Source organism: Dunckerocampus dactyliophorus, chromosome 8 (genome assembly GCF_027744805.1).
Source record: "Dunckerocampus dactyliophorus isolate RoL2022-P2 chromosome 8, RoL_Ddac_1.1, whole genome shotgun sequence".
NCBI lineage: Eukaryota > Metazoa > Chordata > Actinopteri > Syngnathiformes > Syngnathidae > Dunckerocampus > Dunckerocampus dactyliophorus.
In genome coordinates, this window is record NC_072826.1 from 8,826,617 (window position 1) to 8,838,314 (window position 11,698).

At 38.8% G+C, this 11,698-nt stretch overlaps 1 protein-coding gene across 1 annotated transcript; it reads left to right on the top strand.

Moving 5' to 3' along the window:
- The first annotated feature begins 1,367 nt into the window (after nt 1-1,367).
- LOC129186358 (rac GTPase-activating protein 1-like) lies at nt 1,368-11,004 on the top strand. The gene is made up of 17 exons (XM_054784557.1): nt 1,368-1,730; nt 2,025-2,139; nt 2,728-2,930; nt 3,480-3,634; nt 3,738-3,807; nt 4,021-4,074; nt 5,339-5,413; nt 5,512-5,629; nt 5,732-5,880; nt 6,101-6,265; nt 6,359-6,454; nt 6,537-6,735; nt 6,824-6,929; nt 7,006-7,138; nt 7,239-7,347; nt 7,469-7,577; nt 9,901-11,004. Exons 2-17 carry the CDS (start codon nt 2,055-2,057, stop codon nt 9,968-9,970), a joined length of 1,896 nt encoding a protein of 631 aa, XP_054640532.1. The 5' UTR covers nt 1,368-1,730; nt 2,025-2,054; the 3' UTR covers nt 9,971-11,004.
- The last annotated feature ends 694 nt before the right edge of the window (nt 11,005-11,698 follow it).

An 11,698-nucleotide genomic window follows, 5' to 3' on the forward strand; every position in this document is an offset into this window, starting at 1 on the left:
CCTTAATAATAGAAGTTTATTTAAAGACTACATTTTGTGTTCGGTGGTGTTGTCATTTAAATTTGTTTGACGATCTAAAACCATTGATTGTGACAAACATGCAAAATAAATCAGGAAGGGGGCAAACACATTTTCACACCACCGTACATATGAATCTCCAAAATGTAATGAATGAATTTTATCACACCTGCAGAGTTAAAGATGAAGGGATCTATGTCATTTCAATCTGTGGTCCTCCATGCGCTTGCAGGACTACACATTGAATTTGCATGTAGTGTATTAATGAGTGACGAGTGGTTATTTCATACTATTTTACAGTATGCAAAGTAAATGTCTAAAGTTGCAGATGTTCACTGGTGGACTGCCTTTTTTTTGCTTTCTCAATTTTAGAGTATCCAACATTCTGGACAGAAACTATGCATATGACTGGAGTTCACAGTGTAAATTTCCAAAACATGTTTTCTAGTAGGACCTAAAACCTTCCCTCTTGTATTGAGCGCACAAATATGCACAGGGTCTAATGAGAGTGTTTCGCTTCAGTGCATCCTCCTAAGTGGATGTACATCTGCCATGTGTTCCCCACGAGAGTGTTTGAGGATCCATTACCAATGTTGCCACTGAAGAGGTTGAACTACATAGTCAGCACAATATGCAGGTGCTTTCTCTAAAACTTCTGTGCATTAGAGCCTCTTATTACCTTTTTCCGCCCCTCGAGATGCTTTTATGAAATTTAGACATCTCAGGTAAATACACACTTCTTCTAAATGAAAATGATGAGCAGATATTATGGCACAAGTTGGTGGTTGGCAGTGCTTTGTAAATGAATGGACAGTAGTTTAGTTTGCCTGTGTGAATAAAATGTGAATAAAACTCACCTTTGCAGGAGATTGACTGATCTGATGAATGATCAAACACGTTAAAAACATACAGGAAGTCGAAAAAGATACTGATCAAATGCGGTGTATTCATGTTATCTTTATTAGTTCCACAAATATACATGAATATTCCATTTTGAAATAAAAAAATACTGATTTTTTAAAATGCTGCACATGCATGTATTCACTGGGCAAGGCGCGTGCATAATCATAATCATTCATAATAATAGGAGTGTACACATAGACTGTGGTTGTACTCGACATTTTTCAACTCCCATTGTAAATGATCATTTGCAAAGTTTATAAACTAGTCGTCGTTAATAATAGCAATAAATCAACAGAACAAAATTTAATTAGCTCAGCACAACTAATACAATGTCAATATTTATTGATATACATTTTGTGCACTTTCGACATTTGCTTTGAATGCATTCATTATTTGTACTCGTGCGGTTATCATGTTCCTCCACATTTCCTCAATGATGTGCTCTGAAATGCACTTTTCACATCTAATTATGGGTATTTATGTTGTATTTAAAAATACACGCTAAGCTTAAATTCAATATGATATAATAAATGCGTGAATGTGGGTCTCCGGTTGAGACCAGTTGAGAACCTTTCCCTCTTCAGTTACACTGTTGAACATGAGGGGGCAGTATAGCACAAACTCCAATACAACGAACGAAGAAGACAAAACGGCGCTGATTTTGAACTTTGAAGAAGGGAGCAAACAGTAGGTGTGGCTTTCTCTGCTGCAGTACTGCCGTGGGGATCTCTGCGTTTCGTCTCTTGACATCGGACGTCGACTGGGTCATTCCATGCCAGGCACACTTTTACAGCGAATATATTGCCTAGGTAACTTTTCGCTTTTTAAGCAAAAACGTGACATGTAGCTAGTGCACCAGTGCTAACCTTACATGGGAGGTAGACATATTCGCCTGCTTACTAGACCTAGCATAAACATGATCTGTTTTATAGTAACGTGGGCACAACATTGTCTAAATACAGGGAATGTGGATTTGTTTGTAAGACTTGTACTTAACATAATTAACGTGTTATGTGTCCTTATTAATTTGCAGCAGTGTACTATTTTTTAGTAGCTTACGGCATTTTATTTAGCCTCTGTATCTAACGTTGGTTTCCATCAAGGCTAACGTGACTAGCCGCAGGCAAGACACAATGGAGTCGACTGTGGTGAACTTGTACAACCAGTTTCAGACTTTACGTTCCCAGGTGGACTGTCTGAATGAGAGCGTTGAACCACGTAAGTTATTTCCACTCATCTCTAATATTTGCCTACCTTATAGTAAAGTGGGATGGTTCTTATCTACATAGCCCTCCTTTTTTCTTTTATCTTCTTTATTTAGTGGGGAGAAACTAGCTAAGTAAGAAATTAATTGCCCAGTTTACTGTGCACATAACAAATAAGCATCTTGAATCTTAATCGAGTCACACATTTGATGGTGCAGTTTGTAGGCTACTCTGATGATTTGTTGATTTTTTTTTGAATGCATCACTTATGCATTAATAATTCACTATTAAATATTTTTTTGCATGACTATTAGTGATCTTCAGATGTAATAATATAATCTCAACATGGGGAACATTTTTATTACAGCAAAAGTACAAATTATAGAAAAACAACAAGGGTGGAACGGTTGAAAAAACAAACTAACTAAAAAGCATGGACCATGAAAATAAAAACTGTTTTACTAAATTAATCACAACAAAGATCGTGTGCCCCACTGGGGCCTTTTATGTCACAACATAATCACCACAGGACAAACATAGGCTGATGCTCATAACAAAAATCTAAATCTTTTGTCTTTTTTTTTTTCCTTCTATCATCTAGAGTTTCTTCAGATGGCTGTGAGCTTTGAGGAGTGCCGTAAGAAGTGGCTGCGGGCTGGTGAGGAGCTGCTTTCCTGCAAAGAGACGCTGGCTAAAGCAGAGACTGAGAAGGGTGCTCTGGAGGTCAGACTGAAACATGCACGCAACCAAGTAGATGTGGAGATCCGTCGGCGGCAGAAGGCTGAAGCTGTCTACGAGAAGCTGGTTGGTGACCTACTGTTTACAACTCTTACTATGTACAGCGGAACTTGACCCTGGGCAATTTTCAAATTGTTGCACGGACGTTTATTACAAGTTTGACGGACGTTGGTCTTACAACTTCTGTGCAAATGAAGCAACAGCCGTACGTCCGAGCAGCCTCAGACTTTGTGCGTGGTCTGCACGTTCTACTTACAGGTTGTATGATGGGTACGCGGGGATCTTACTCCAGCCATTTGGCGAATGCAAAAAATCGTATGTGCAGTTGTGACGTAGGCTTTAGACTACCACCACAACAAAAGCTTTGCTCTTTGAACTCCTATCATTCAAGTGTACAGATGAATTAGCTGCTGTTGAGCAAAACTGTCTTTTGAAGACAGTTTACAAACTTTGAAGACAGCTAACAGACACAGTGCTCTTTGATAGCAGATGACAGACATAATGGAGAGGTAACAGGAAGTCATAAAAAAAACCACAAACACACTTTAGATGCTGATGTCACCCCACACACTTTTTATTATGATTTTTTTTTTTTACCTCTCACCGTGCCTAAAGGAGCGTCAGCTACAGTTGATCCGGGACGTTCTGATATCAGAGAACAACGGGAACAGTGTCCACCTGAGTGAGGAGCAACGCTCGGCCTTGGCCTTCCTCAGCGCGCACTCCCAGGCTGCGCAGGCCGCTAAATCCAACCCTAACTCCAGCAGAAGGTCAGCTTTTCAAGACAGGGCTTTTCCATAAAGTGTTTTTTTTTTTTTTTTACCCAAATGATCAGAATGCCAGCATTTCAGACTGACGTTGGTTGTCTTCCAGGCTAACAACAATTGATGAATCAGCCTCCATATTATCAGGCATCAGTTTTGATCAAACAGATGACTCTCTGGTGAATTTCTTTTTCTATTTCTTAAAAAAAAAAAAAAAAAAAAAAAAATATATATATATATATATATATATATATATATATATATATATATATATATATATATATATATATATATATATATATATATATATATATATAAATAATTTTTTATTTTTTTTAGCTTCTACACATTGTATTCAATAAACCCTAGGTAAATGTGTCCTTTTCTTGTAGGAATGGGATTCTTCCGTGATGAAGACCGCAAGATTGCAGAAACGTCAGAAACGAGTGAGCGTTAATTTTGATATTTTTTGTTCTTTGATGTCCTTGTTGAAAACACTTTTTTTTTTTAATGATGGATCACAATGACAACACATCAATGTGAAAAAGTACCTGTAACATTCAGTCGAACAGTTTCTATCCTACAGGGCAGGGGTGTCCAAAGTGCAACTCAAGGGCCATTTGTGGCCTGGGGCTGTTTTTTTTATTAGATCGTGGCACAGTCTAAAAATATAATTTGAACTAGAAAATAGAAAAATTGAAAAAAATCTGCGGTAATTTTACAAGAATAAAAACAAAATATTAAGAGAAAAAAAATTGTAATCCAACAAGAAAATTTTTTTAATTATATGAGAATAATGTAATATTGTGAAAAAAACGTAATTTTGGTAGCATAAACTTGAAATGTTAAAGAAAGGCAGTTTTTTTTTTAAGTTGTTATATGAGAAACAAACAAAACAAAAGAATTTGTAATTTTTTTAGAAAATAAGGTTACAGAAAAAGTTGTTAGAGAATAAAGTTCATATTCTAACAAGGAAAAAAGTTTAAATTTTACAAAAATAAATTTGTAATATGAGGAAAAAATGTCATTTTTGTAGCATAGAGTTTAATGTTTTTTTTAAAAAGCATTATATGAGAAACAGACTAAACAAAATAAAGTTGTAATTTTTGGAAAATTAAGTTGGGGAAAAAAGTTATATTATGGGAGTAAAGTCATAATATTACGAGAAGTTAATGTACTTAAAATATATTTAAGATTATTTAAGAGTAAAGATGAAGTATTTGTGGGGGTAAAAACCCTCAAAAAAGGGCAAAAACTGAAGTCCATACTAACAGTGCGCTTTTTCACCTATTGTATATCGCAAAGCAGAGATCATTTTTTCTTTGAAATATATACAATTTCTTAGCATACATTTTTGGTTTCAAAATAACAAAGTGGCCCTTGCATCCTTTCATTTTTCACTATGTGGACCTCTGTGGAAAAAGTTTGGATACCCAGAGTATGGGGCAAAGAATAAGATAAAATACTGTGCCTGCATGTGTGTAAATACCCTGAATCTAATACCTTGTTTTGGTTTTTATTACTTCAGTCTTTCAGAGTAGGGGAATGATTAATTTGAGTAACAATACCTGAAACACAACTGAACAGGTCTGTTGAGTAAACCCAGTTTTACATAAAGTTTTATTTGTAGTTGAATGTAATGTTTCACCTCACCATTTTTTTTTTGTTTAGCACTTTTAAATCAACTAGTTTAAAACCTTTTATCCGCAGCGATCCTCCCGAAAACTTGAGGTTCCTTCACAGATGCTGAAGAAACCTCGCTCCACTGGACACCCGTCAGACAGAGTAAGTCTGTCTCACTATTATTCAGTTTTGTCGGTTGTCTGTCTCTATTATTTATTTTTTATTTTTTATTTATTAAAAAAAACGGATGTCTTTTATAGATGAATGAGTCCATAATTGCCACAACCACCATTGCTTTGCCTGTGAATGGTGGTGCTGTGGAGGCTGTCTCCACCATTGAAAGAGTCCCCTACTTCACACGCAGTAGAAAAAAGAGTGGTGAGCAATTTTTGATCACCATTTGTAATTCTGCACTGGTACAGTTTGTTGTAATAAAAGATTAAGATTGTTAAATGTAGTGTGATGTGACTGCGTTGACAGTTCCTCAATCCTGGCCTGAAACAACCTCGACTGATCTATCTGAAGCCAACAGTGAAGCACCCAGCACACCAGTCTCAGATCCCCCCAATCGCCTACAAAACCCCAAAGCCAATGGAGGAGGGAAGCAGCATCAGTTTGTCAGCAAAACTGTGAGACATTGCTATGAGCTTGCACTATTACCTAGAGCACTTGTCAGTCTACACAGCCCAATGTTGGGAACACAAACCATAACCGCCCTTTAATTCCAAACTATATTGTGGCCAACCAAAGTGAGTTGTAGCGCTTAGTTAAGTGTCATCACTCACTTACAGTTTCACGTGTACTTTGTGGTTTTGTGTAAATGTTGTGCATTTTCTTCTCCTCGCAAAGGTGATCAAATCAGAGTTCTGTGCACCATGTGGAAAGAGGACAAAATTTGGCAAGATATACCTTCGCTGTCAGGACTGCAGGATTCTGACACATCCTGAGTGTCGGGATGGTTGCCCCCTTCCTTGTAATCCTGCAGCCGTCAGCACTCCCATCAGGACTGCAGAGGTGCAGCATGCTTTTCCTCAGTGTTTCCAGGCATATTTCCACTCATCACTTTTTCAATGTCATGTTGTATAAATTAACGTAACATGTTTGCAGAGCACCCTGGCTGACTTTGCTCCCGTCACTTCTCCAAGGATTCCAGCTTTGGTCATCTACTGCATCAAAGAGATAGAACACAGGGGGCTTCATGAAGTAAGACAGCCTGTTTTATGAATAGTATTTAATCGTCATTAATTAATTAACTAATTAATTAATTAATCTCCTCTCTATCTAGGTTGGCCTGTACAGAATCTCTGGCCAGGAGCGTCAGGTGAAAGATCTGAAAGAGAAGCTGATGAGAGGAAAGACTCTGCCACAACTTAACAAGGTAGAAGACATCAACGTCATCACAGGTGTCCTCAAAGACTTCCTCAGGAACCTTCCAGAGCCGCTGCTCACCTTCCGCCTGAACAAAGCATTCATGGAGGCAGCTGGTCAGTTTCTGAGTCTGACGTCATTACCTCCACTCTGTAGCGACGAAGATTGAAACTGATTCAAAGGTTTTAACAAATGTTGTTATAGAAATCCAAGATGATGATAACAGTCTTGCCATGCTGTACCAGACCATTAATGGGCTCCCTCAACCCAACCGAGACACTCTGGCCTGCCTGATGATTCACCTCCAGAAGTAACTTTCATTCCTGCCCTTTCAGCATCTGAAGTTGACATTGGCCATTAGCTACTTCTCTATTTTGTCCTTGCAGGGTGTCTAAAAGTGTGGATACAAAGATGGATGTGATAAACTTGGCCAGGGTGTTTGGACCTACTCTTGTAGGCCATGCTACTCCCAATCCGGACCACATGACTCTCCTAAATGACACTCACAGACAACCACGGGTAGAGCGTTAGCAGTGCATTATTAAATAACTTGCTCTCTTAGTGCATTCATAATTTTGTTTGTAAGGATTGGCTTTGACTTAATTTTCTGTCTTTCCAGGTAGTTGAGCGCTTGCTCAGTATCCCGACAAGCTACTGGGGCCTCTATGCCTATCCAGATGATCTTGACGCAGACAATGCTCACCTCACTGAGACTCCAAATCGTAAAGGTACTGTGTAAGCCTGCACAACAGTTTCAAGCTCTTGATTGCTTTTGAACTGATGAATTGATTGTGTACCATTTAACAAAACTGCAATTAAGAATCCGCTGATCTCGGTGTGTTTTTTCAGTAAGCATACTCGGACCAGTGACCACTCCTGAGCAACAAATGATGACCAAGACCCCTTCGTCCGGCTCACTGTCACAGCGTATGATGCAGACCCTCTCCAGCACTACCTTGTAAGTTTACATACTGTCTCACACACATCTAAGGCTGAATTATGTCCACGTGCACAATTTGTCATCATCCAGGCTACACAATATTCTTAAACATTTTGTGTTTCCTGAAATAGAGTGTTTATAGGTTGTTTGTGTGCTGCACTGCAGAGTACAGTGAAACCGTGGTTTTTGAATGCCTTCGTTTTCGTATGTCTTGGTTTTCAGCGAAAATGTTTGCCAAAATTTTGCATCAGTTATAGTACTTTGTCTCGTTTATCATACAGTTTATTTGTATTGCACATAAACTTGTGTCTTACCCTTTCGGCATGTTGAGTCTTCTGGTATCAAAGAGGTGGACGGACTTGTCCCAGCGTTGCTTGTATGTCCAACATTCTTGGATCACACCCCGATCTCTTGATACTTAGTTTACACAATACTACGGGATCCTGTAAGGCAGTGGTTCTCAACAGGTTTGGCTGCGGGACCCACCGTCACCCCTCGCGGACAACGGCAAAAAAACAAAAAGTGCAATTCATAATACACAAATGTAACTTTTTTCTGATTAACTCAGTAGGTAAGTTTTTAGTAACAATAGGAGGTCTATTTCTTCTGTAGACTACTCCTCTGCCTGGGTCAATGGATCTAACTGGGCATGAAACTGTACCTGCCATTCTTCATTTTTGGCAGAATGCCCTATGCAAAACAACGTGAGCTGGAGCTGTGTGACGCTTGTCTTTTATACAGCGTGCTCTCCAACAGATATGAAGGCTATCTAGCTGTGTGTAGGACGAACGGCACGTCGAAGGGATAGTTTGGATTTTCTGACATGAAGTTGTATGACATCCCCATCAGCAGTGTAGTGCATCGGCAGTGACTTACCCCCCCACTTGGTTCCGTGAGCCCAGTCTGGTCGGATTTCACGTAAAGAGTTTGGCTTCACAAAACAGTATGCATTCAAGAGCAATACTTTTGCATGACAAAAATGCCGCTTTTGAAAAAAAAATCAGACCTCACAAAGCGATCAGCGTTACTTTTCTCTTTCGGCGTATCACTGCGCATTCTCACCTGTCCATTGTTGTGTATGTGATGAAGATGGCTGCAACGCTCGCATCTTCATCTGCTGTGGAACACATACTGTACGTAAACAAGATGGCTGCGATGCTCGCGCATTATCGAGTTCGTTTTTATTTATCGTGCGATTAATTGATTTATCGTGACAGGCCTTTAAATGTTTGTCCCTTTCATTCGCCATTTATTTTATATGGATTTCGAATTGTTTTCTGCATGTACAGTGTTCCCTCGCTACATCACGGTACACCTTTCACGGATTCGCTGTTTTGCAGATTTTTAAAGTGCAGTTAAGCTAGCAAACTAGCTTAACTATGTGAGCTGCTTGCTAACCACCAATAAACTATTTTGCAAAGAAACACATGTAGATATGCTATGAAGTTATACATATTTCAAGAAAAAAAACGCATCCCAGCTTTGTGCTATAGGTGAAAAAGCGTATTATTAGTATACATTTTTTAAATTTCTGCTGTTTTTTTTATATTTTCCAAATATTTCAACTTTCTTTTCAAATAATCTTTGCATATTTACTTCTCGTAGTAGTTCATTTCGATAAGTTTCACTTTATTCCCATAATATAACACTTTTTCCCCCAACCTAATGACAACTTTAATTTGTTTTGTTTCTCATAACATTACGATCTTTTAAATAAAACATGTTTTCTTTAATATTTCACCCTTATGCCACTAAGATTTTTTTTTACACAGTTATTCCTGTAAAAATATTTTCTCTTAATATTTTCTTGTAAAATGACTGCAATTTTTTTCATTATTGGGAGTTTTTTTGTTAAATTTTATTTTTAGAATATGCCGTGGACCAATAAAAAAATCAGCCATAAACGGCCCCCGAGCCACACTTTGGACACCCCTGTTGTGTGGGGCTGAGCTAGACACAATGATGTTTGTTGATTTGTTGACAAATTTTCCTTTGCAACTTCTTACTTCCTTGTTAAAATGCTAGGGGAATATGTGACTGTCTCCCATTGGAAGTTTCCATAAGTATATGCTGTCATTCTTTGTTCTTAAAACTTCCCAACCTGTCATCATATGATAGCCTGAGCATCATAAGTCTATTTAACTTAATTGCACTTGCACGAATGTAATGTGTAGATATGTAATTTGTGGACTACTTGGTGGAATCATCGTTTTAGTAAAATAATTAAAGCTACCTGGGGGCATTAATTGAGGTCTGTTAGGCCAATATTTGAGGAAATCTGATATACTTTTTAAAATAACTAACAATCCTGTTTTGTTCTCAACAATCCACCATCTTTTAGATTTACAAGCAAGAGCAAAGGATCTGCTAATGCCCGTGGAAACTTCTTCGAGTCTCCACAACTGAAGTAACGGCCAATTGGAATTTAGTCGAATGCTCGTGATTGTAGTATCTATGTATTATGTGCAGTAATAAGTTCTATTTCCACATATACACATAACTAATGTGCAATTTTAGCATATAACTGCATTATACAATGTTTTTAACCACAACTTACAGAGGAAATCTGTGACGAGTTGAAGAATTTTTGTATCTGTGATTACTAATGACTTTTTCTGAACTGTGATATCTCTTAAGCGATTCAAAGCTTTGATCACCAAGCAACCACACAGTCAACCCATTCTAAGCATCTTGTCTTTTGTGCTCAACATTTATCATCCACGGATGAGTCTGTGATTGTTACCACAGCATCTGGGATGGCAAATATGGGATTCAGCACTGGACTGAAGGGAAAAAAAAATGAAGGTTTTGGCTTTGGATGCTTGGATGGTTTGCTGATGTTTCATTTAAAAGTATATTATGTGTTTATGTTGTGTGGTAACGTATTAGCATACATACCAAAGATTATAACATTCAACACTAATACTGAATGGGAATGACGCAGTACTTGCACTGTATCTACTGTATGCAACACACAGACTACTAGGTCTTTTACTGTATGTGAATGGCCGCCACTAGAGGCCGCTGTTGTATTATTAATATGCGATTCTCAGCGCACAGGCAGTTCATATTAATGACTGTCCTTTCATTACAGTATTGAACAAATCAGTACAAATGGCTTCTATGATTCTTCTGACAATGGGAATAGCAATATTACTTTTTACACTACTGCATTTCTAAATGTATTTTAAACTTTATATGTTTTATGCCAATCTGTGCCTTTTTTTCATGTTTTACTTAGGTTTTTCTAATGAAATGTTATTTTTCCAGAGTCCTGATTTTGGGTGTACAACTTGTTTTTGCTTAAATTCCTTCCTGCTTCAAAACACTTGATGTGTGAGGCAGCCGTCCAGGACTTAGGACCTGTCTTCTGATGTTGCTGCTTCTGCCAGATATCTTATTCATTTAAATTGGACTCCAATGGAACGCCAAAAAACAAGTCCACAGTTGTGCTAAAAATAAAGCATCAAATGGTTCCTTAGTCTCTTGTGGTCATTAATTTTCTTGTCATTTGAGGTGAAACACATGCATGTGTGGGTTTTGCCAACTTTGACCACTCAAGATGTGTCTTCCATCTTGGACTTGTGTTTAATTATTAACTCCATCCATCCATTTTCTTGCGCTTATCCGGGTCCGGGTCGTGGGGACAGAAGTCACAGTATGGAAGCCCAGACTCCCCGGTCCCTGGCCACCTCTTCCAGTTCAACCAGGAGGACACCAAAGTGTTTCCAGGCCAGTTGTGAGACATAATCCCTCCAGCGTGTCCTAGGTCTGCCCCGGGCCTTCTCCTGGCTGAGTATGCACGGAACACCTCACCAGGTAGGCGACTAGATGCCCGAGCCACCTCAACTGGCTCCTCTCCATGTGAAGGAGCAGCGGCTCAACTCTGAGCCCCTCCTAAATGACTGAGCTCCTCACCCTATCTCTTAGAGCGAGTCCAGGCAGAGCTCATGACCATAGGTGAGGGTGGGAACATAGATCGACCGGTAAATTGAGAGCTTTGCCTTCCAGCTCCGCTCTCTCTTCACCACGACAGTCTGGTACAGCGACCGCATTACTGCAGACGCTGTGCCGATCCGCCTGTCGACCTCACGCTCCTACCTTCCCTCACTCGTGAACAAGACCCTGAGATACGTGGA

Excerpts from the sequence above, each read along its gene's own strand:
- LOC129186358 (XM_054784557.1), top strand. The coding sequence starts at position 2,055 with ATGGAGTCGACTGTGGTGAACTTGTACAACCAGTTTCAGACTTTACGT. Across the intron at positions 5,881-6,100 it reads ATCAGTTTGTCAGCAAAACT|GTGATCAAATCAGAGTTCTG; the intron begins GTGAGACATTGC and ends CTCCTCGCAAAG. Across the intron at positions 6,736-6,823 it reads AGCATTCATGGAGGCAGCTG|AAATCCAAGATGATGATAAC; the intron begins GTCAGTTTCTGA and ends ATGTTGTTATAG.